The 25,980-nt window shown below is 36.3% G+C and overlaps 1 protein-coding gene across 2 annotated transcripts; it reads right to left on the bottom strand.

Moving 5' to 3' along the window:
- Positions 1-1,034: 1,034 nt before the first annotated feature.
- LOC112957654 (protein FRA10AC1) lies at positions 1,035-23,759 on the bottom strand. 2 transcript variants are annotated; one of them, XM_026051384.1, is made up of 14 exons: positions 23,704-23,759; positions 20,216-20,292; positions 18,164-18,253; positions 18,037-18,082; positions 16,028-16,104; positions 15,247-15,330; positions 14,676-14,760; positions 10,242-10,287; positions 6,779-6,892; positions 5,750-5,792; positions 4,224-4,348; positions 3,576-3,614; positions 2,253-2,337; positions 1,035-1,881 (listed from the first exon to the last, which is right to left on the bottom strand). In XM_026051384.1, the coding sequence occupies exons 1-14, from the start codon at positions 23,734-23,736 to the stop codon at positions 1,839-1,841; spliced, it is 987 nt and encodes a 328-aa protein (XP_025907169.1). In that variant the 5' UTR covers positions 23,737-23,759; the 3' UTR covers positions 1,035-1,838. The 2 variants fall into 2 exon arrangements, with proteins under 2 accessions (XP_025907169.1, XP_025907177.1); XM_026051392.1 differs by lacking the exon at positions 23,704-23,759 and adding an exon at positions 20,991-21,041.
- Between the last annotated feature and the right edge of the window lie 2,221 nt (positions 23,760-25,980).

Below are 25,980 nucleotides of genomic sequence, written 5' to 3'. Positions count from 1 at the left end.
CCCCTCAGAAGGGATCTTTCTCAGCATCCATAGAGATGCAAATCTGCCCTCCTGCACACCCTTCTAAGAAAGCTCAACACACTTACTGTACAGCTGTCATCAGAAATTAAGAAAAATACACAAAATGTTTCCCATATATACTTACAAATAGGCCAAATCTTTTACATAAACTTAACAATGCCATAAAACTGGGTATCGGGAATTATTTTCTGTACTGGTAGATACAAAAGAAATCTATTTCAAGGTTGTTTCATTATGTAATTTCATTCAAACTATATTAAGTGTTGTATTCAATTTGTACACTGTTCCATTTTATAACTGTGTTTTGAAGACCCATCGGAGGGGTCTTTGAGGACTTAGTTATTCAGAACACATGCCTAATGTACAATACTTGCACCAACAAATATAGCAGCACATTCTAGAAAAGCCCCTTCGGGCAAGTTGCATACATGTAAGCAGATTGCTGCAGATTGGATTTGGCTCTCAATCATGCTTGCAAGATGACAGAGAATTAACCTTTAAATCCATCTTCTTACCTAAAGAAGCCTTCATACAAGCCTACATTTATTTGTTACTCAAGGACACCCTAAATGCGTCCTTGTAATGTCAGCTATTATGTAAGTACAAACTGTTAAAAATGTAATTAATATTACTTGTAAATAGAGTTCTCTATTGATATTCACCTGAGTGCATGCAATAAGTTCATAAATACACTGCAGCCACCTCTACTGTTACATTTTCCACATCAAATATTTATTATGATATCTACAGCGGGAAAATATTTATCAAAAATACATTTTTTACAGCATTAACTTTCATCAGATTGTCTAATGTGAACATTTAATTCAAAACAAGTTTGTTCTTTATAACCAAAATAATTTCCATCTGACAAAGAAAATGGTCTCTGTAACTATTAATGTGCAGACTGTTTCTTTGGAAAAATGCAATAAAGAATGTTTCAAGTTGTGTTGCAGTTTGAATAGGAAAATGAACCCACTAAGATTCTTAAGCAACAAATATTTTTTACTTGTATATTTAGGATTACACCTTGAGGAAGGATTAACATTCATTCAATGTTAGGGAGATCAGAAACCATAGATAACCAACCACATGTACATCTCCAGTAGGAAGCAATGTATTTTATTTATTAAAACAAAAATTCACACCACCATCTGGATTTTAACTAATGAGGGGAATTATTAGTCATATGAAAAAATTCATAATGAACTACATATTACTAAGGAGTAGGAAAGTCATTTCAGATATATGTAATTCAAGCAAAACACACACTTGATAAAAACTGAGCTTCCCTAAAAGCATTCAGAAATATTTACACAGACCAATATATGAATATTAAAGACCACACGACTAATACATTTAAATCTGTTATCTCCTGATTAATAAATAAAAGTATTAATATATTAAAGTCTATGGCTACAAAGTGAAAATGGACTTTTTGAAAACTTCCCTTAAGCAAATCAGCAAATCTAAGGTTTGGGATAAAAAAAAAAAAAAGCACCCGAATTCTCTGATGTGCTGTCAATAATCTACATTCTTGTTTACATCCTTCCTCTTTTTAAGTTCAGGTGAAATGTATGTTTTGCACTCAGAAAACTTCTCATATTTCATGACTATACAGGCTACCACAAAAAAAAAAAAAAGAGTTTTAGGGCTGAATCCTTCTAAAAAGACACTTTACCCAGATGGTCCGATGGTATGACTTTAGAAATGGTACACTGGCAGGAAAAAAAAAGGCTCTGGTCCCTAAATACAGTTGGATTTCCAGGCACTCATCTTGATGCTCTAAAAAGAAAATCAGCCTACGTCCATTTCAAGCTTCAGAGAAACAAGTCTTGAAAGTATTCATCAAATTCCTCCTCCCTGTAAAAAAATAAAAATAGGTCAAAGAATGATCTGCTTTTGATCTATTAGGAGCTAATTTTTGTGTAAAAAAGATTTAGCAGATTTCCAGTTACAATATGTACCCAGTATATACCATTTTCATTTCTTCACTATGTTCCCATACCCTTCACATGCTCCCTTCTGTGCAACAGCAGTATGTTGACGGTTAGAATTTACTTCGAAGATAGCTGACCTATTTTGGCAGCAGTATGTTAGCTGCTTTACACATAATTTTATATATCAGAATATTCATCAAAACATTTAGGAAAAGTTTCTACTTTTGGAGTTCCGAATGGTCATAATTAGTCAAACTTTTACTAGATACAAATTTACTGGCAGACCAAACTAACCGTGATTTTTCCTCTGGCTCTTGTAGAGGACCTTTCCAAAAGTCTGCATCTGAAGGGCCATCTTGCACATCGCTGCTATCCGAATCTGTTGAAAAATAAAGCGTCTAAGAATGTACCAAACAGGAACATGTAATTGTAACTACAAGACTCAACACCAACTCTTTATATGAAGAGAAAATATCTGCTAAATGTTATTCAATACAGCATCAAAATGACTCATAGATATCATTAAATTGATACCTAGTCCAAACACAATAGCAGTCAGGACAAAATTCTGATGCTTAAAACAAGAACTTTAGGAACAAGCACTTTGTTCCTAAAATTAAAATCCAATATCCAGAATCACAATCCAATTTCACATACTGATATTAAATGAATCAATTATTTTACTTACATTTGAATTTTTTAATCAATTGTAATTTATCGGTGAAATTATCAAAAACATGCTTTTCTGAATAACTGTTCAGTATAAGTACATTGAGGTAGTAAAAGAGCAAAACTTTCCCTTTATTAGAAATAAGACCTGACTCAAGGAAAAAAAACTTCCTATAGAACTTTCCTGTCAAGTCTTTAGCTATGCTTTCAGTCATAAGACTGCACCTGCTGAGAAGTAATAGCACTTTCCAAAAAAAATGGTATTTCACAGAAAAGCAATCAGTAGAAACACTCCGGCCCTTCTAGATGTTCTGCAGTAAGAATGAGGAAGTTCAAGAGATGGGGCTACTTTCTCAGAAGATACAATGGGTCTGGATTTACTGCAACATAAGGATAACTACTGTCAAGCAATCACTAAAATGCTGATCATTTCAATCAGATAGGTATCTGAGGTAGTATAGGTACAGATGTTGGTTAGAGTGCAAGGCATATTTGGCATGGTGTCTTCCCCATGCTCTCCCATTAATATTGCAGGTGGCATATGTATTAGTCTTTTTCCACAAAAGGAATAATTATTAATATATAAGAAAACACGCACATCTTGACCCATGCAACTATTAACAATGTACCTGCTTTTGCACCCAACTACTTCTTCCTGAACAAACTAGCCCCTTATTTTTTTCATTTCCTCCATACTATATCCTCCTATTTTCCTTCCTTCCCTAAGGTTGAAGGATTTCCTTCTGAAGATTCCTAACAGTTTATCTCCAAGAATTTAGAAGTATCTATTTGTGGACTCTTCATATCTCTGCTTATTTTCACATCACCTTCCTGGCATCTTATCAAATATTAAAATTGCCAGTGAATAAAACTAGAACCAATGACACCTGAATATGATACAACTTACTACAAAAATATAACAACACAAAAAAAATTCACATACTTTACCTTTATCAGAATTATCTGAATCCTCTGAAGAAACTTGATCTAGAAAGAAACAACATTTAAAAAGTTAAGACGCCTATTCATTTTTGTAAAATGTTTACAAGGAGAGATTTATCACATTACACAAAACCATATGCATATACATACATAGACACACACGCACACATCTTTAATTTACAGAAAAAAAGCAAACACTGAAGGAAAAACATTATTTTTGGCATGACTTCAAAGATCATCATTTGAGCACAGTTTATCCCAAGATCTGTGTGTAAAAAGCTTATCTTACATTAGCAGAAAGCTTTCAACCCTATACCCTCAATGAATCAGATACTTTAGATCTGATCTTTAGATCTTTAGTTCTAACTTTTTCTGGCATGCAATGTCCCAATTCTTAGACTGCTTTTCCTTCCAATTCTTTTTTTTTTTAAAAAGGATTTCCAATTCTGTAACCTGTAAAAAAAAAGGTTTTTTTTTTAATTTACCTTTATTGAAAACCTAAAAGTTGTATGTAATTAAGAAATTTTCCATTTTTGCCAAGGTTACACTGCCAGAGTTACACAGTCCAGATACATTTCCATATCTACAACTACTGTAGAAATAGCAACCAACATATTTCTTTGAATATTTTCAAAATTTAAAATTTACATTTACCTGTATGGGTCTTTTTCTTTGACTTCCTTTTTTTTGAAGAAGATAACTTTCTCTTCTTAATTTTTGGTTTATCAGCGTTCAATATAGCTGTGTCTCCTTTCTTCTTTGATTTGACTTCTTTCCTCCTTCAAAAAATGAATATTAATTTTCTTCATTATAGGTAGTTCTAAATCAACAGTAAACCTTACGTATCTAATACAATCAAACACTTGTCATTTTTTTCTGAAAATTATTACTAGTTAAAACATACAGTCAAAAATGAAAGTGTTTTAGAAATATTCCAGCCATATAGTCAAAGACAAAGGTCAGGAAATGCTAAATCTGCTAAAATGATACTGAATTAGCAACCCAAGATTAAAAAAAAAAATAAAATAAAAAAGCTATGTGCACACTTTATACTGATATATATAGGAAACTGTTTTTTTAATGTAGCAAATTTTGTGCACATGTAATTAAAAAAATCAGTTTTCAGATAAAAATTCAGTACCATTTCTTTTCTACTTTCTAACCTAATAAAACCTGCAGTACAAGAATCTTAAAGCCTAAAAATCTACAGCAGATCAGCAATGTACGTGTTTTATTTTTGGTATGATTTATGTGGGCTTACTATGTAACAACAGACTTTTTTTTTCCCCAGTTTGTTTGATCAAAATCAGACAGAAAAAAAGATTCAAAGGAAGTATTACTGATGAATAGAAAATATGTTTGACCATTCTTACTCAGAATCAAAGCACTTCTAAAATGCTGATTCCATAAAGAATGCAAATTAAACTAATCTCAATTACTGTTTTCGCCTTAATTCTGAATATACATTTACACGGGACTTTAGTGAAATCTAATTACAACTATCTTTTAAAATAGATTAATTAACTTTCTTGAACACAACCACACAGAAACAGAAATAGGAGCTTTCCAAATGACAGGTTTCCCTGTCCTGGATTTCTCAGATACAAGGACACAAACTACAAGTAGCTAAAATAGCATCAAGATCCAGAAAAGCATATAAAACTGCATAGCAATAGTTTGATAGTAAGATTAGTGTCAATTAAATAAACAAATCAAATCTAATGTATACAAATTTCAGGTTCAAAATCCACTATTTTAGTTTTCCTTATTAACAAGTGATTTTAAAAAACAAACACTCAAATTCAAAGTTTCAAAGAACTACTATACGAGTCATAGTGCTAAGGGAGAAAAAGAAAAATATTTCCAGCTCTTAAACACAGCAATAGGGAAAATGGAAAAATACAGTATTTTGCATATGCTTCCAGAAAACAAAAATAATCATTGGGTTAAAACCAAGATAAGGAAACTCTGAGGGAAAGATTTTCATAGTTCTTCTGGTTTTATGAACTTTCCTTAGTGCAAGAATACTAGCATAAAAGTATGTGAAATCAGTGACTTCACAAGAACTCCAGGACAGACATTTTCTAACCATCTGTTTTTTTTCTCCACTTATTTTTCAGTTGAACATAATTAGCACTTATCTATAATTCAGTTCCCATATTTTCAAAATATTGCATTACCGGTGATGAAAGTTAAGTTTTTTTGAACATTCTGGACACAGTCCTGAAAAAGAACAAGAACATTACAGCTGTGTATTTGATAAGCGTAACTAACAAAACCTGTTAATAAATTTATAAAACTAGATATAACACTTTCTTCAAATTTCATTAACTTTTGCTCTGACACAATTTACATTATGATTGCAGCCAGGTATAAAAAAAAATAATACATTAAAGACTTCAGTACAAACCTAAAGTTTAGAAAATTTGGATGAAGATCACAGCTTTAGCTCTGGCAACCCTTCATTAAAAAAACTATCAGTGTTTATCAGGCACATAGCACATTTTTATGGATCTCTGTGAACAGATCAGATTGTTCTACAATTGCGCTGAAGACCTTGGGTCCTTTAAAGTTTCTACAAAGAACAAATGCTGCCAAACAGAGTGCCTTTTTGTGGACTAAAGGAAAAACACTATTAGTTTCTTTTACACAAAACATATATACATTGTGACATGATTAAATGAACATATCAACAAATAAGGAGATCTTAAGAGATAAGAACAGAAAAGGAATTAATTTAAGTTAGAATTTTTGGAAGAAAATGTAACTACTTAAAAAACTAATTGAGCTGAAAGAGTAAAAACCAGTTGTCTGTTTGAAAGCCCTAAGAACTCCTAAGCTTGTTAGGCAACGGCAGTGATGAAACTCACCATGCAATTCAATATTGCCCATTAAAAACAAACAAGCTTATTTAAATAATAGCTTATAACCAGGTATTCTAATTGCCTTACATAAAAATGATACAACATGACATGCTCAACCTTTAACAGTTTTGTCATATGTAATGATAGCAGCCATTCTCACCAAACCTTCACACTACCTCTAATTAATGTAACAAAATGATCTCCTACACAGAAGCTTATTTTCCACCATGCAGATATTAGGATCATTATCAACAAGTCCCTCACTATACCTTTTAATGTGTAAGGTATATATCTTTGTTTAAGCTTACAAATTCTTGAATGCCAGCATAAGAAGGGCTGACTTACTCAATTTCACAAGAGCATTCCTCTTTTCACCATGCTCGACGTAACCAAAATTCACCTCCCAGCTCTTCAGGCCTTCTTTCTCATCACAGTGCTTACTTCCACAAGAAAATTGACCTTTAAAGAGGTCAAAAAAAGCAAACCAAGGTTCAATGATTAACATGCATAGGTTTGGGGTTGTTATTTCCAGTTTTGCTCAGTTTTCGTGTTTTTGATTTCCATCTTTCAAAGAAAAAGGCTTTAGAGCTAAATAAATACGTAGATAAAGGAACAAGTATGAGCTATAAACTGTCATACTGTCTAATATTTAATATTAGCAAAGAAAGAATCTAACTTGAACTCTATTTTACATTTTCCTAAGAGATGGAAGATATTCAGAAAAAAAAATGTAATACTTAACTTTGGAAAAAAATGTAGTTAATAATCAAACAAAATTGATGTTATTAGGGTATTTTCTATATCCTAAATCATCACCTGCTTAGCAGAAGGTGATGAATCAGAACGTACTATTCAGACATACATCTTTAACAAGATCAAACTATTCAAAATATATATACAAAATTAGGATGTCCATATTCTGATTACAAGTCTACCTCAACTACTGGACAAGCAATTTGTATTCTAATGACTTTCCAGAAGCATTTTGTTTTTTTCTAGGAAAGGAGAAACAATTTAAGAAAAAAAAAAGGCAAATCTATGAGAAAATATGCAGCAGCTTCAATTAAATATTGAGGTATAAAATGCAGCTTTATATTAAACACAATATTAGTTTTAAAACAATTTACACATAATGTACATTGTTTACTCAGCTGTGTCCCCACTATCACAGTTAATAAAAACATATATTTCCTCTGCAGAGGGCTACTATGTATGTAAGGCTGGTGGAAAGGCTCTGCATTAATAGGCTCACAAGCAGGACTGTTTGTGAAAGATTAACCTCAGAACATTGTGTTTAAGCTGCTAACCAGTGGATTGACAGTGTCCTCAGATACTTCAGTTCTGCAGTGAAAAAAGAACTTGCAGTACTAACACCAGAACCAAATAAAAAAAAATGAAATGAGTATGTATTAAATTTGGTAACCCTACATAAGATAAAACGTTATCAGGAATCATTTGTATCAGTGATAAAGAGGAAAACCTATAAAGAGAAATCTATCCCCATATAAGCTTCTGGGAAGGTAACTATTTAATGTCACGTCTTCTGAAAAAATCCCGAAACAAATTGAGAAAAAGACTCACAGAGAAAAAAAAGATATAGCAAATTAATTTATTATTAGCTACTTTTTTAGAGAACCACTTGTGGATATTTTGTTTTTTGCATGGGATATTTCACCATTGGCCTCTGAGAATGGATGAGCTGACAAGAATGAAGTTGGAAGAGTATCTTCAGACTGCTAAGTCATGCAATGAACTGTGGAGTAAACTAGGGCTTAGACTATGTACATCACCATAACTCTGTCCCCTTATACACCTGCTCATATTTCTAAATTACTTACTCACAGTTCTAAACATTTGACTTTTTCTATCAACAGTGCATTACTCCATACTGTATCTTAAATAGCTTAAAGCTTTCCATTTAAAGGATTTATTTTCAGGGTAGCTAACTCATGTACCTACTATTCACTGATTTAGAAACGGATTCTACATTAACTTAAGGTTACAACCACTTTGTAGAACCTTTTATGGAAATTGGACACATACATGACACTATTAATTGTCATTAAGATTATACTTTATATGTAATAACATATAGTAGAGATCTTCAATATGACCTTCTTTCACAGCAGTTAGGAAAAAAGATTGGAGTGAGAAAGAAGAGAATAAAAAAAAATCTGACATTTAGAACTTTCAATTTGATAAGTTTCCTTTCATTCAATCTAATGCTCCTCCTCCCTCACCACCTAGCAAAAACATGAAAAACGAACTAACTTAATGTCAGTAACTCACCCCTTCTCCTTCCTCCTTAACATGCCAGCAAATGATAAAACAGCTGGTTCTCACCTCTGTTGTTTTCACCACTTAAATTTTAAGGCACACACTACGTTAATGCACTCCTTTTTAAAACATGAATTATCAAAGACTAATAGCCCATCATGGTTATTTTACTATAGTTTACTATGAACAGTTTATGTTACTGAGTTATAGTTGCAAAAAAGAAAAAAGTGCTAAAGACTCCGTTTTTTGTAAATGTTTTCCTAAAACTTCAAAGTGCTTTTGTAAACACCCAAGACAACACCAGATAGCACTGAATTCTTGCGCCCCTTAGTGGTCAATGGTGCGATTTCTAGCTCTAAAACCAGCATTAAACTGGCCATCCAAATGCTGTCCATTACATGCCTATGGCACCTAATTCTGCGCTTTCTCCCATGTTTTAAATACGGACTAGCACATAGTCCAAGTATAATACAGTTTCAAATTCCTCCCTAATAATTATTCATAAATTATTAATTTCTCATTTTATTTATCATTTTGAAGTGTTGGATAAAGCACATAACAATGTTAAAGTTAGGTATCTGCTAAAATAATTCCTAGTGCTGAAAGCAACATGACTGCAAAATAACTGCCACCTTAGGTGGCTTAGATAGAATTTTTAGATCTTTTAAAAATCATTAATGTTCACACTTCTTCCCATGAAACGTGATCAAAAATTATATTAAAAAAACAAGTATTATATTGCTAAGTTTTTGCAATATGTTATAATACAGAGAGCTATTGCCAGAACTATACTGATCCACACTATCACTCCATTCAATTTTCTTGTATGTGCACTCATGACTTCTGAAAAAAGGGCATGGATACGAATACTTCACTTACAACGATAGCAATATATTCATATAACTTTCTTGCCTTGAGAAAGTCCATACCCCTAGGCCAATGGAACCCCAATAAAAGACTTGTAAGAATTTGCATGCAGAAAAAGTCAGAATGAGCTACTGCATTAGTAACAGGTTTAGGGCGCATGACCAGCATTTTCATTGAAACTTTCAAAAATGCCTGAAATGGACATCACATGTGGAACTTCAATTAAAAAGTCAGAAATTTGCAAAACAACATGGGAGACACTGTTAAGAAAATGATCTTCTGAGAAAAAAGTATTTGACATGAAAAAAGAAAACAAAATAATAAGGTAATGGAGAACTACTGAACGGAAGCACCCAAAAGGCACATCCATGAAATTCTACATTATCAAATGCAGACTGGTGGTGTTCACTACAAATTGCAGATTGTGAAAATCAACCATGTGTTCTCTCTTTATTTCTTTTCATTTTTATTTAAACAGGTCATCACATACACTAAAGATACATGTCATAAAACAGAGCTAAGACTTAGGTCACTTTACTACCCAATATTTGATATACTTATCAGTATCGAGAATTGTTTGACACTGTCAAACAATTATTATGCCAAAAAGCAGCAAGAAACACAATAGTCAAGGAGAAATGTAATATAAAATGGACAGCATTACCTTTTCCTGAAACTACTTCTTCCTCATGTCGCCACCTAAATCCAAACTGATTAAAAAAAAAATAGTTGTAAGTAGTCCATTTAAATAGCAATTTTAGTCAACTGCAGTCCTGCACATATGTTTATCTATTCCGTTCCAATTAGTAAAATTTAATTCCTTTCTCCATTAATTAGATGTACCTCCATTTCTGGCTGTCAGAGGGATTCCAATTTACTCCTGCTATTTAAATTCCAGGAGATACTGATCAGAACCCAATTAAAAACATTGTGAAAGCTTTCAGAGGAGGCAAAAAAAAAGGAAACATTTGGAATACTGAAAAGGCAAATAAATACATGCAAATTTCTGCACCCCACATTTCACAGCCTAAAGTCTAAAAAGATATACAACCCCATCAGTTAAGTTATGTTTCTCTTTACAGTGCCTAGAAACCCCACATAAAGATAACCCATCTATGATTTTTGTTTTGCAATGGTGTCTGCTTCATCCTCCCAAATGGCAAGTGAAGCCTTATGGAAAGATCAAAGAGTGAATGAACAAGAACTGCCTTGGAGGAATAATTTTCATTAGCAACTAGAAAGAGAGAATAGAAGTTAGTGGCATACAATTTGTTCAAAAGAAGTATCTTGTAATTTCATTTAAAATTCAGAAATACTGCATGACAACATAAAATGAAATTTCGCTCTGCGAACAAAGCACATATAATTCAAAATTTCATGTTAAAAGAAGGAAAGGAAATGTTCTGAGGTCACAGAAGCACATCCCTTGGAAAAAACATCCCTTTGTTTCTATTTGGGCACTTGAAGACTGAACATACAGGAAAGTGTGTTTTATATGTTCAGCATCATAAATTCTATAATATATAGGATTTATCCGAATTGCTCTTAATCTAATTTTAAACAAACTGCTAAAGCAGGAACAGCTTGTGCTTAGCCTACTCTACAATCTGTAGCGTGGTCTAAAAAAGTACCATTTTAACCACTCATGTCAAAGAAAAATTTAAACAATTGTAAAAAGCAAGAACTGTGCTTAACAGCTCACTGGAAACAGAATGTAAAATATACTCATAAAGGTAGGATTCATAAAGGAATCCAGATCTCACAGCTTTTCAATTTGTTTTTGTAAATAACCCTCCACAAATTTAACAATCCTCCACAATTATTTAACACAGCTTTGAAGTACATTTCCCAATTATAAATAGTAGCAAGGCAGTCCAGTTACAATTACAATTCTGTTGTGGCTCTACTTGCATCATAAAAAATTCCCAAGAAAATTCATCATGCATAGCAACTGAATAAAAATTGTGTCATTGGGTACATGCAAACAGACCTCACTGACCTCCCTAAGTCTACTTCAAAACAAAGCAAAACAAAACAGGGATACAAGCTTTGATTTGAACTCTTACTTTGTACTTTTTAAATTTAGAATGGTATGGGCTTGCAAAGCTGCTGTAGAAATGTCTGGTAACAATTTCTGAATGTATTTTATTACTTCATAACATCCTGTTCCAAGTGATTTGTGCAGCAAATTTAACAGACATGTCATCTCTTCCTAGCAGTTCAATTGAAGTATGGAAGCAGAGTTCTAGTCTCAACTGCTCTCTCGTACTGAGCTGTACATTATTACTCTTACTGGATACACAGCAATAATACAATACTGCTGGCCATTTTTTGCTTACCATATTCCCTAAGTACAGCTAGTCTGGAAATCAAGAACAAAGGCAACATAAAAGAGGGAGCCAGACCACCTGTGGTGTTCTTTACAACAAGCCCAGTTTACAAACTGGACAAAAGCTATCCTTGTGTGCAATTCCCTTTTGACAATTATTCTTCCAATTATTGCAGTGAAAAGTGACACAGAGTGCCAAAGACTAAGAAGAAGACACAAAAGAAATCCTCTAAGCTGCAACACCAAGAACTGCAGCTGAAAATACATAGGAAAATAAAAAGTGAGTATAGGTTTTTGAAGCCAGCCTGCAAAATAAAGGAAAACAGAAGCAAAATCAGCAAATGACAACTATCTGTCTCATCATCTTTGAACTCAACAAGATCTTAAAGGAGCTATTTCTCTGTTCACAATGTAAAGTAAGATCAACTAGTACAAATCAAAGCTGGTCTTTTACAAGAGTCCTTTACTATAGAGAAAAATGCACAATAAAATTGATCTGGTCATTTATCAGACTCAAACTTTGCAGGCAGATACACTAAGGTTCAAACAGAGCTTGAGCTAAAAGAACTTCTGTCTAGGGAAAAAGCAAGGAGTAACAGAGCAACGTCAGGAAAGAGCTATAAGACACTAGACACTCTCGTGTCTATAAAGCTATAGACACTTTTGGTATCTAAAGGAATAATTAGCCTCCTACCAGAGGACATCCTTGGCACTGCTTTAAAAGAGAAAGGAAGATTATATGCTCTACCGATGCAAAGAAGGAAACATGTAACCTTCTGTGTACAAGGATGCTTGTCTATGAAGCCCACTGTGGGTTGTCCCACTGACAGTGGAACCATTCAAGAAAACTCAAACTAACCAAAGACCTGGGTGTTCAGCCATCCCTTTACCAGAGACCTTTCTTTACTCAGCGCACGTTCGTGGTCTTGAGAAAAGGCCTAGTTTGGAAAGAATGGCAAAAATTTTCATGACTTCATAAAAATAACCTTTTGCTTATGAACTTGTGTTAGGATTGCTGGTGTGTAATTTTAAGGCTATCATTGACTTTAGGAAACCACACGCAGCACGTTTATGCTTTCTTCTGAGCTTTGATCTTTGACAAAGTGTTCTGCAGATTCTTCAGACCTTTAGAAGGTCCCTAACATGAAAATGATACTTACTATTCCATGATGAGGAAAACTGTGTGTCTGAGGTCTCCAAAAGAATTAGCTGGTTAAAGGATTTTTAGTCCATCTCAAAATAATTACAAGTTGCAAAAAGACAATGAATATGCATGTGTAAATCTTAACGTAGGCAACATTAAAAAAACATATATTTAGGCATATACCCAAGAGAATATAGAGCATGATAAACTATAACATAAAAGGCTGAGAAACCTGCACCTCTCATAACACTAGCCCTGCAAAATAGAAGGCATGTCAAGCTGAAGATATCCTATTTACAGTTTCTGGAAATACAGAGAAAGAATCAAGGCAGAATCAACCTGAAATCACATGCTGCATCCAACTGGTGTTAATGGAAACCTAGTGACAGCCCATTTCTGACTTCCATCTCTCTGTGCCAATACTGACAAAGGCCTAGAGAAAACACTCTTATATGGTCATACTGTAGTATAAGGACTGAAAGCACAGCCTAACATAAGAAAATAAATTGAATACGATAAATCAGAGTTCTGATGAAAGTGAAATTTTTAAAAATTGAGTTAACAAGACTAGTTTTTACTAGCACAAATTCACATTCACATTCAGAGTGAACTCACAAAGCTGGTGCAGTCACATTTGAGTCTGCAAGGGAAATACTGTCCACACAAGAAAGGAAAAAAGAGGAAACTGGGACTGAAGAGTTTCCTACCAGAGATAGCAAACATATGGAAACTTGGTAGAATGGAAGAATGGAAGAAACAAAACCTGTAAGTAAACTCAAGGGAACCTCAGTTATTTTCGAGGAGGGGAGGGGATAAGGGAGGAGAATATATTCAGCATTTTATTTACTTTTCTTTACAAGGCTAACATCTTTTCCACCTAATATGAGAGTTTCAGACCAGTTCTTGAAAATATTTAGCAGTGAATACCACTTTTATCACTATAAAGAGTCTCAAAGCACATCATAAAGACACTCTTTGCAGGGCTACTTTGTTACTATGTGGTTACAAAACACTAATCCATGTCTGTGTTCAACAATATCCTTCACAAAAAACATAATACAAAATTAACCTAGTCATTTTGACTAAGACGTAGCTTCTCAAAAACTCAGAAAGAAAAACCCAAATTGTTCCAGTTCAGAAGAAAAAATGGTGGTGGAATTAGGCTGTTTCTCTGATAAATTCAACTTATCTAAAAATAATATATAAATCTTATTTCCATAAATAGAAAAGACACTGGGCATGCCTTTCCTTTTGTTTTTAAAAATAAAGCAACATTACCAGCTTCTTAGGCTTCATCTATTGCTTCTCTGTAGGCGAATCTTTCCAGCCCTCTCTGCCTAATCTCTGCCTTTCTTGTGCACAATATACCTCTTTATAAAATATCATGAGACAGAAATGTTTGTATTCCCACGCAAGCACATTTTGGGCCTGTGACAATGCTTGGATTCAAATCTACTACTGCTTATTAAATAATTTTACAGTTTCTCACAACTCTCTTACCAGCAAATGGATTACTAAGAGTCTGATTTCACAACACACTGTCATAGGAAAGCATTTTTAAACCATGTGTCTGTTCAAACAGCACATACTTTAAAACCAAAGAGATTTACAATATTGAATTGTACCTTATTCTCTTTGTATCTCCTAAGATCTGCTATACAGTATTCTTTGAATAATTTATCATAATACCTCTTGGCAAGCCTCTTCTCCCTGTAACAAAAGGCATTATTTTTATTAAGCACATAACACAATTGATTTTACACTGCAATGCCACTAGCAATACAAGGACACATTCCATCTGAGAAGCACAGGTTGCAGAGCCAGAAATGCAACTGGAATGCACTCAGTCAGCTAAGGTGCAATGACCACAAAAATGGAAAACAGTTCTGAAGTACACCTACACCACAAAATAAATCATATTTTCTTCACAATGTAGAAAATGTAGAAAACTACATTTTCTTCACAGTTGTCAGAACAGTTGATTGACTCGCAGAGAACGCACAAGTATTTGTTAGCTCTGTCATCAATTAAATTTATTACGGAGTGGTATTACTCTACCTACTAAAGGTCTTTTATTTTTAAACGTATGAAAGATCAAAGAATGAACACCAAGTATGCATAGTAATTCTTAATAGGGACACGACAAATTTAGCACAAAGTGATCTAAAAATAGCATCTTATAAAAGTTCTAGTTACCAGTTCATGTCTACTTCATCATGTTCTCTCCACAGGAATCTATGGTTTTCTCTTATAACATCAAGATCCGTCTTGTCATTTGCACTGTAAAAGGGTACTTTTTTTTAGTACAGTATAACATTAAAATGAAAAGTCAGTCACACCATAATCTGGCAAGCATCTCTATTTCATACTTGCTATCGCCAGATCATTGCCTAGCTCATATTACTATGGAATAAAAACTATTCAAAAATACATTACAGCTTGACATACCTTTTCCAAAAAGAAAAGAAAAAAAGAAAAATCACAGTGAAACTTTCAGCCCTGAAACTGTGACTGACTTGATCCTGTCTGAAAATACTTTTTAAGGAAACAGTTTCATTAGGAGGCAGTTATGTAGAGTGCTGAGGAAGATTATTGTTATTCTGGACAACGGGTAGTTATTCTGCACATTTCATAATTATTCCAGACTGATATTTTCAAGGTACTGCCAGAAATTTCTCAATGTACCTTCATAAAATTTAATGTTCACCTGTCATCTTTGCTTTTACATAACAAAAAAAGAAAAACTCACTTCATGGAAAGTTGTTATATAAAGATGATGGTGCAAAATGAAACAAAACTGTTAACAATTCTGGTTTGGATAACTACTCCTTGTGATCAAAAGCATTTACAATGTTATACATACACTCACAAAAAACCCAAACCTTAAATTACAGTATGCATTTAACAGCTTTAAGTATGGGGGCAGTGAAGGGAAGCTTCCTAATACCCCTTACCTGGAACTCCTAATACCCCTTACCTGGAACGCCGGAAATCTTCCATTTTGCCACCATAGTACAGAATGTAGTCACTCACCAACTTCTTATGTCTTGCATACTGAATAAAGTAATTAAGGATTCCATTTCTGTGCTTATCTATTTTTCCAAAAGTTTAAAACTACGAGAATAATAAAAAACACTTCTATAACTATAAAAATAAATACAAACAGAATAAATAACAGAAATATTTTCTTCTCAAAAACAATTCATTAGTTTCCAGAAAGAAATGATTTAATTAAAACCTTTTACTTTATAACCTTTTATAAAGGGAGCATTCCACATATATAACTTCAAGGCAATTTAATCTTTAAAGTCTTGTTCACCTGCAAGATATTTACAGTCCCATATTTTTAAAGATGCTCTCTAAGCATAAACACGGGAGTGGGGTTCAATTCTTCTGCTGCAATTTAGTACTGATGTTTAGGTTTGAAATACTGTTTGTACAGTATTTTGTTTTTATTATAAAACAGGCTCCCAAAATGAAATAATTTATCATTCTTCAGCATTAACATAAAAATAAAAGTTATCTGCTTTAGTTTGATTCGGGATCTGAATGTCACAAGAAAGTACCTAACACTTTTCTAAGAAGACTTGGGCCTCAGAGACAAGATTTAAGGCATATTTGGTACTATAATAGGGTCAAATATATATAACTATCTTACTGGAAAATAAATAACCTCAAATACAGAAAAAATATAGATGATTATTTAAAAATATTTTTAATAACATACATATGATTATTTTCAAGCATTTGTAATTAACTTCTATGGTGTTTATGAAACAAGTCAGGAAATGCATTATCTCCTGGTACATATCCAGCCAACTACTATGTAAGTGTGAAAAAGAGTAATTTGTATCAGCCTACCATTTTGGCATGAACTAGAATAGTTTTTGAGAAACCATTTTCAAAGAAAATTTTAATTTAACCTCAGGATGTATTTTCTTTTCTTTTTTTTCCCTCTACATAGAAGAAACAGAATGGACAACTGTGAAACAAGCCCAGAAGGTATGGCCCTTAAACACACTGAATACAATGTACTGTTTTGTATTTCTATCAGAGTTATTAAACACCATAACTGTAAAGGTCTTACAGAAGATACTCATAGAAAAGACTCTATACAATGAGTTCTCTAGTAACTCCAGAATATATGTGCTTTTCAGTGGCTAATGATAGCCTACAATCTCCATGGGACTGATTAAGACATGTCCCTTTTACAGGCATGAGAAGGTACATGTAGTTACGGAACAATTTCAAATGCTGGTTTGAAGGACTTATTTTCTGTTTACTCCAGTTGAAGTAATTCTTTCCAAATTTAATTTATTCTTTTCTTCCATCTTTAGTAACTTTTACAGCTGAAGAACAGCTGTTTAAACGAACAAGGAACTGGCAATATTTTGCAGACATTCAGTTAAAACATATCCTAGGTGAAAACTAAATAAAAGGAGAAATCTTGTAAACTAAATGAAGCAGTAGTCATAAAAATAGCTACAATGATGCATGAAGTACAATTAAGAGGTTCAAAAAGGAAGAACTAAAATACAACTAAATATGATACAACAGAGGCTTACACTCAAGCATCTGTAGAACATATTATTGGAGATAATGCTGCCTTAAACAGTCTTTTGAATTAACTGATGTGTTTCTGCATTTCAAGTACAAATTCATTTGTCCAAAGATGGCAGCCTCATATAGAATTACATTTTATGAACACTCAAATGGAAAGGCAAAGGCCTCTTTGTGCCAACCTAAGCAAAAGCACTGTATAACTTAGTCTAGAACAAGATAACTGAACAAATAGGGGGAGTTTGGAAATGCCTCCTCTAGGTAGATCTCAGTAGTAACAAGTTATTTTGAAGAAAGACTCAGTATTTGATGCCACACTATAAATTTGTTATAACTGAGGAATCTGAAATATTCCTTGACAGATATATTACATCACAGTAGAAAACCTGTTTTTCCAATCTCAAAGTAAATTAAATAGAAGGATACAGCATCCATTGCTATCCAATGAAATCTTCTTTTTCTTGCTTCTTCCCTGTTAATGATAAATATGTTTGAACAAAAGATAACTTCACAGCATGGCAAAAAATCTCACAAGAACAGTAATAAAACGTACCTATCCCATTCTTGAGCTGCGAGTTGACTGTGAGCCACATGGCTTTGTTTTGGTTTTTGGAATGGCTTTGTCAGAAGCTCATCTTGTACACTGATGATAGGGAGAAGAGTAGGGAGAAGTAAGTTGGTTAAGAACTTTTCCTAAGCAGTACGACTTCTATATGCCAAAGTTTGCACTAACTTGAACAGCAGTAATTTATATATCAGTGGTAAACTGAATAAAACCAAACCTCGGAATCAGTGTCAGGTTAGATTTTACTTCATTTGCAGGACAAATCCCGAAAGGTGCTTGCTTACAATCAATATTTAGGGGAAAAAAAAAACCACTTATAATGGCACCTCTTGATTGTTATAAACACTATTATTCGAGAATCACACTAAACATTTTCTTCACTTTCACTCTACCTTGAGATCCATCTGCAAATCTATGCTGCCTAGCCAAGTCAAAAAAAGGAAGGACAGTATGTTCATAGAAAAAGAGAGACTGTTAGTAATCATATCCTATCCTTTCATGATAAAAATTTCTTGACACCTCATTAACCAAAGTCACTTTTCTTAGTGTAGTCACAAGAACTGCTAATTTAAAACCGATTTAAATACTGTCTTGTGAACAGTATCTGTCACTTAGCAGCTAAAAATACCTTCAGAATTTGACATATTAATGAAAAGTTAAATAAAAAGTGTTGCACCTTAACTAGCCAGAAGTATACTTAGTTTCAGTCATTATCAGAGGTGAAGAAAGTTTTCCATAATTACTAGCTGACAAAAAGATACAAAGTCAGAAACCAGTATAAAGCAAGCCAAGGAATTTATATTTTAATCTATGGAATATGGGATACTAACAACTAAGCATAAAGTATGCTCAAAAGGATCAATAGAAACAAAACTCCCCAAAGGATATGCTGTAAAACATCAATATGCAGAACTGAAGACTACTGTTTTCCTTAAAGCAAAAATAAATAACGCCATACTGCAAAAGAGGGATATATGCATATGCAGTGAAGTCACATTAGTGCATTCACACTACTCAACAACAGTGTGCCTGCGCAAAGGTAAGGATTATACTTTGAAAGGCTCCTGATGGTTAACAGCAAAAGTAGAATGCTAAAATAAGTAATGGCATTTGCAAACTAAAACTGAAAAAAAACCCCTTCACTGTTTTAATGCAGAACAACTATATTTATAAGATGAATGGAATACCAAAATGCCTCCTATTATCCCAGTTATTATAAATTGAAGATTTTGCCCCAGAATGCATCCAGACAGTACAAAACCCATTCTTTCAATTCCACTACAGAGTGGAGTGTGCAAGTGTGCTAGGAAATTCTCCAGCAAGCCTTCCTAAATCCAAAAACTGATCAAGAAAGACACAGAAAAAGGTAGGGAAAAATAGACTTGTACCATCTAGATTGGTATCGTGCCTAAAGAAGTAAAGGTGCCAGAAAAAAAAAACACTTAAAAAAATATTTATAACAGAATGTGATCAGATTTTGAAAAAAAAAAAGGCCATTAATTGTACAAAATACTGAACTAACTGGTAAAGACAGTTTCAAATAAGAGATGTGCAGTTACTTTCCAATGAACGAGTACAACTTTCCCAATAGAATTTCCAAACCTCTTCATAAATTAAGTAATAAACAAGCAATATCAGTTCTTCTTTTCCTTCAAGAGGGTGTTTTATGTCTGCAAAGCCTGCTGCCGACTGGCCTCTTTTTTCTTTGCTTTCTGTTATCAGTTCCATACATCCTGACACATTTGAGCAAAGTGAACAGAGCAGACAAACCCCAGCAGCTGATGCTCATGTTTGGAAAAATGAAGTAGTCTGCTGTCTGAACTGAAAGGCATATACACAGCAGATGCACACAGCAGAACTGATCCTACTCAGCTGCCCCTTGGAGATATGCCCTGGCAAACGTGATATAAGGAGATGCAGCAAGCAAACTGGTTCATTTTTCATAATCAACATCAGTTAACACACTTAGCACAGTCTTATATACTACAGGCCCTTTGCATGCAATACATAACATGAAGTGTTAACTCTGTGTTATATTACCTTCTAGTCTTCTGCGCAGATTTTTCTCCATTTTCCTCATCACTAAAATCAGAATCATAGTCACCACGACCTTTTACCTGAAAATAATTACAGATAATGCAATCAATGCACCTGCTAAAGTAATATCTACAAAACTTAACTAGAAATCAGTATTGTGCGTCATGCAAAAGCAATAGAGCAAAAAAGAGCAAATACTCTCAAATGTCCAAACCAGACGCAATGAAGAATGCTGAGTTATTTTCCAAATACCTGATGTCAAAAGAATAGAGGTTTCCCATGGACTTCATCAGTCAAAAAAAAAGTTCTATAAGTAATCTATATACAGATATTTCCATATTTAATAGAAATTAAATATGTAAATACAAATAACATATTTGGCCTTTGTTTTCAAGCAATCACGCTTATACAGGAAAAAGGTGAGTATTTTCCTCTAGGAGCTGTTCTTTCAGGGGTCTGGAAGACAGCAAGTGATGTGCCCATGTTAAACAAAGCTGAGAAAAAAAGTTGTTTTGTGGGCTGTGGTATAAAATTCTAGATCACTGGATCTTACATTAGTAAGATCTGGAAATCAGGTTGACATGATCACCAAAATACAAAAACAACAAGACTTCTGGGAAAAAAACAAGAAAACATAAGGTTTAATAGGCACTATTTTGCAAAGACTGTTCATACCAAGAAATAAAATATTCTATTCTACATACTTTGAGACTACAATGTAAAACTAATGGATATAGAAAAAAAACACAAATAAAAAAAATGCCTATCTTAATGTTACCAAATTCTCAAGCATCAAGATGATGATCCATCATCTGTGTTTTTCCAGGCCATAGTTACATGTCCAATTCTTTCAGAAGTTGTGGCAAAGCAGACCAATTTCCTCTCCCTCCCTCCTACTTTTGCATCCTTCCAGTTGCTTAGCTGCAAAAGGCTGAGAAACTATAGGCAAAACAGACAAAGAAGTGACCCGGGTTATAAATGACCCTACCCAAAGAAGATTAGTTTAACTCAGACCAAGTTCCCTGATACAGCTCACTCAGAGCCCCATACCCAGCTACGCCAGCCAACTGGAGGGGTAGCACAAGGACAAAATAACTAGAGCTGGGAACTGCCTAGCCTGGCACTGACACCAAAAAAACACTTACATAACTCGAACATAATTAGAGCTAACAAGAGAGATGGTTATTACATATCTGCATGTGGAAAGGTTTGGCACATACTCTGTAAGTATCTTGGTATCTCCTGCTATGTGCAAGAAAAGAAAATGGATTAGAAATCCAGTTTATGTATTTGATTCGGCATTGTTGATTGCTACGTTTCACACAATCATATTCCTCCTTGGGGAAAATACAGAAGCAAAAAACTTTCAACTTTCTCCTGAAAGTGAAAAAGAGGTTTCCAGTAGATCTACAGGACAGTCAAATAATGAAATAAAAGTTCTTCCATCAATTCACAACTGTGTTGTGACTTCGTTTGGCATTTGCTTGCTACTGTAATATAACAAGAACACCATTGAAAGAAAGCAAAAAGGCATCATTTCTACTGGCTTTTCAGTTACTTCCAAGATTAAGCACTGAATGGAGTACATCAAAACAATTTCAGAGTTCAGGGCAGTATGAGAGAAAAAATAAACAACTACATAGCAGTCTACCACAGTAGCTGAAAAAAAAGAAGAATCTGTTAGGAACAATTTTGATGAGGTCCCTCAATTTTTAAAAATTCTTTTTCCTGCTTTAGTAATGTCATGTTCTTTATTTGAACTTTCCTGAAAAGAGACACCAAACTGACACAACTCTCACAGAAGTATACGCTTGAACAAAGAGAAAGTTAAAGCACCCTATTAGCCTATTTTTCAGAAGACTCATTAAAAAAAAAACAGAGCAGTCAAAAATTAAATACTGCAGATGTCTGTAGTGCTCTGGTGTAAGTGGGCCTCATGTCCTGACAAAAGAGCAGCAGTGGTGCTTATATCCCCCAACACAGTCCCATGTTTATCCGCACTTTAGCTGCTGGTTTCATGGTTTAAAAACAAGTCTGTCATTATTTTTGTTAATAAATCTTATGTGAACTCTATAAAAAGCTGTGTACATTACAAGGTTGAGGAAATATTTGTGAAGCATTTTTATGCTCAGCTTCTAAATAAAGAATATCATAGCAATCCATGAAATATTTTAAATAGCAAAAATAATTCTTCTGAGTTGAACCTTGAGTGTTTCCTTTACACTGAAAGAAGGGAGGAAAGTTCTCACTGACAGGATGTATTCAAAAGTCAACAGGAGACATAAAATAATAGTCAAAGAAAATACAGAATAAAAGGAGAGAAAGGTGCTTCTAAAGTGGTAAAGTGGATCATCACAGGTGATCAGCCTCAGGAAAGGAGATATACTTTGTAATCAGCTCCAAACTGGTATTGTTATCTAGGAAAAAAAAATTAAATGATGAAAGTAAAGCTGCTTCGACAGCTACATACTGCAAGAGGCTCTCAGGAGCTGGTGACCACTTTTCAAAAAGCTGTGACTGGAAATTTAGGGGCAGGTATGGCTAAACACTGAGAGGACCTCAGAGGCGCTTCTGATGGGGGAACTCCCGCAGCTTCTAATATTCCCCTGGATCTACAGCCCAAAGGCACATTCCGGATGGAGAGAACTCATGGCAGAAGTCCTGATCCTTACAGACCACTGCTCCTACAACAAACACAACAGCAGAACAGACAAGTCCTGCACTCAAAGTGTGTTTTTACCAGAGCAGATGCAGCACTGTTGGAAGGCACTTGTGAGCAGTGACTGAACGAAAGCCTTACGAGGATACCAAGTGGGGCTCACTTAGAGGTAAGACATAAGAAGGAACTCTTTATCTGTCAAAGAACCTCATCCACCTGCTAATGTAGCCTTTTGCTTTGGAAGCTCTGTGTAAATAGACATGCATTGTTAAGTTCACTCTCTCAAGACTGATTTCTCCCTTTCCTTAACAACAACAACACACAAGTAAAACACAGGTAAGATGCAACTGCAGTGGAGGACGGACAACTGCAAAGCCTGGGCCTTAGGCCGGCGCAGGGCAGTGCCTGCTCAACACCCTGTCCACACGAGGACCACGTCAGAGGCCTCACCTGGAAGCTGTAATCCACCACCTGGGCACAAAACTTTGCAGTTAAGTTTAAGTAGTTTTAACGCTGCTGCCCTCTGTAAAAGGATTTAAAATTCAAGTTATAAACAGTAGAAGGAGAGGAGAAAGAAAGACCTTCACAAAACACCCTTCCCACACACACACCCTTCTGCCGAGCTTTATTAAAGGCCTAGAAGGAGGACAAGCGACCACGGCGAGGCCAGGCCCGCACCCGCCAGGCACCGCCCGGCTCGGTCATGGCGGCGGCCCCCGCTCGCGGCTCCGCCCGCCGTTCGCGGCCGGCGGGGGAGGCCGGTACAGGCCCTGCCGCAGCCGCGGCCCGGCCGCCCGCCCCGCTCCCGCCTCCGTGGGCCGGCGCCACTCACCGCCGCGGAGAGCCGCAGCTGGCTCGGCACCATGGCGGCGGCAGCGGGCTCGGCCCGGCTTGGCCCGGCCCGGCCCGGCTCAGCTCAGCTCGGCGTCGCGGGCCCTGCCGGAAGCGCGGGGCAGAGGCGGAGCGGGGCCGCGCCGGGCGCTGCTTCGGCGTATGGCGGGCGCGGGCCGGGCGAGCGGCGCGGCGGGGAGCCCGCGGGGGAGGGCGAGCGGCGAGGGGAGGCGAGGGGCGGGCAGGGCCGCGCTGCGCCGCGCAGGGGGCGCGCGGAGGCTCCCGGCCCGGCGTGAGGCGCCGCTCGCGGCCGCTCTCCGCCTCGGGGAAGGTAGGACGCGGCAGCGCGCGCTGCCGGGGGCGGCGGGCTGGGGGCGGCCGCGCACGGAGCCTCGTCGCCCCTCGCGGCGCGAGCGGGGCGGCCCGGGCGCTGCGCTCCGTAACGTGTCTCAGCGGCAGGAGGAGGGAGGCGCGGGCGGCCGGCAGGAGCCGCGCGTCGCGCGGGAGGGAGCCCGGGACCGGCCCGCCCGGCCGGGCGTGAGGGACGGGGTCGGAGCGGCGACGCCGGAGCCCCGGGCGCCCCCGCCGCCCCGCGCGCTTCCTCCTGCGGTTACCGCGAGCGGCCACGCGCCCCACGGCTGCGGGAGCTTCAAACCAGGCAGGAAACGTTCAGCACTGGAATGCGCTTCCCTAGTTACTAAAGACGGATTGTAGCTCATAGCCAGTTGCTATCCTGTGGAAGGGCGGGCACACACCTTAGCAGGGTCTGTCTCCATACCTTGACTGCTGAATGTTAGTTTTAAGAGCAAAAGTATTTCTTCTCTTGACCTAGTAACTCTGTCCCTCACTGTGCTGCTACTACTTGGGAGGGATTTACAGCTGATGCCCAGTCCCTTTCCATGGAGAGCAGTTTGGTGTCCCAACATGCTCATCTGAGCGTATTCTATGTTTTGTCAAAGTCCCTTTGAATGTGGCCCATTTCTTCTAAAGTGCACAGACTCTGTGTTGCAAAAATGGAATTATCCTGATTAATAATTTAAATATCTCAAAATAAATAATGTATATTCAAGAAGCTGTAATAGCAGGCATCGTTCTGTTGTTCCTCTCTCACGGAAATGGCAGACTGCTTTAGTATGAATGAATCCTGACATGATTCTGGAAACTGGGCCAGCATATCATTGATTATGCACTTTGAAGGAAAGTGGGAAAAGGTAGAGAGATTTGCAGCGTTGGGATCTGTCCTCAGTGTATTATGGCTATTAAAGCCTTCATTTAGAGAAAATGAACTTTCCAGGACAGAGGAAAATTCGACAGTGAGTCCAACTTTACAGCTGTTGTAGATGCTTTTGTTATTTTATATACGTGTGTGTATATATATATTTATATTCCCTTAGAATAATGGCTAGATCCTATCTGCCTGTGTTGCTACAAAATATTTCAAGCTTGACTGATTTTTATGAAGAGGTTACTGTGTGCTACTGTACGTGCTATCACTATCTAAGTGGATTAGAAATGACCTTCTGAGTAAACTGGTGTTAAAACTGGACCTCTCCTTAGCCCTTAGTCTATGGATTATAACTTGATCCTATGGGAATATGTCCATAGGTAAACCTAGTGTCAGTATCATCTGACATGGAAAAGGGCAGTTATCTCATCTGGGCCTTGCATGGCCGAGAAGTATGGGGAAAAATGAAGGAGAAGTGAGCATGACCCCTTAAGGGAGATGGGCTCTATGGATTTCAGTTGGATTGCAATCACTGTGTAGCCATATGGGTTCAGTTTTCTACTCTAGGTAAGCTGATCTATGGATGAGTTTGCTGACAAAGAGAACATTCCTCCTCTCAAATTGATGCAGATGCTCATCCAATCATTTCATTCTGCAGCACTTTTTTCTGCTGTTGGTAGCTCCTTCAACTCTGTTGCTGCAATATCTAATGAGTGTTAATGCTGGTGCCAGTAGAAAGGAAGGAAGGAAGGAAGGGATGGGAGGGGAGGAAGGGAAAGGTGGAAAACAGGGGCACCGCTTTCAGCTGCAGCTCTCCATTAGATCAGCTTAGCAGTGACTCTTAAATCACGGTAGCCCTGAAATTCATGATCCACAAAGGAGACTGACAATCATTGTGCTTTTCCCTTTACTCCTGCCCTAAATCTGAAAATGGGCCGACTTTGAGAGACAGTGTGTTGAGACAGCCTGAGTCGGGCAAAATTGAAAGCCTTGAAGAAGTAAATGTTTTCTCTTAAGTTTTCAAGCCATTGCCATATTCTTTATACAACTTCA

This window comes from Nothoprocta perdicaria, unplaced genomic scaffold, assembly GCF_003342845.1.
Source record: "Nothoprocta perdicaria isolate Ctin4 unplaced genomic scaffold, notPer1 scaffold_111, whole genome shotgun sequence".
Classification (NCBI taxonomy): domain Eukaryota; kingdom Metazoa; phylum Chordata; class Aves; order Tinamiformes; family Tinamidae; genus Nothoprocta; species Nothoprocta perdicaria.
The sequence above is the reverse complement of the archived record's forward strand: the minus strand, read 5'-3'. Positions and strand labels throughout refer to the sequence as shown.

Bases quoted from the DNA above. Each gene is read 5' to 3' on its own strand.
- LOC112957654 (XM_026051384.1), bottom strand. From the start codon at position 23,736: ATGGTGCCGAGCCAGCTGCGGCTCTCCGCGGCG. The intron at 18,254-20,215 runs GTAATATAACAC...CCCTATCATCAG, and splicing joins TCTGCGCAGAAGACTAGAAG to TGTACAAGATGAGCTTCTGA. The intron at 6,893-10,241 runs GTAATGCTGTCC...ACCTCTTTAAAG, and splicing joins AGAAGTAGTTTCAGGAAAAG to GTCAATTTTCTTGTGGAAGT.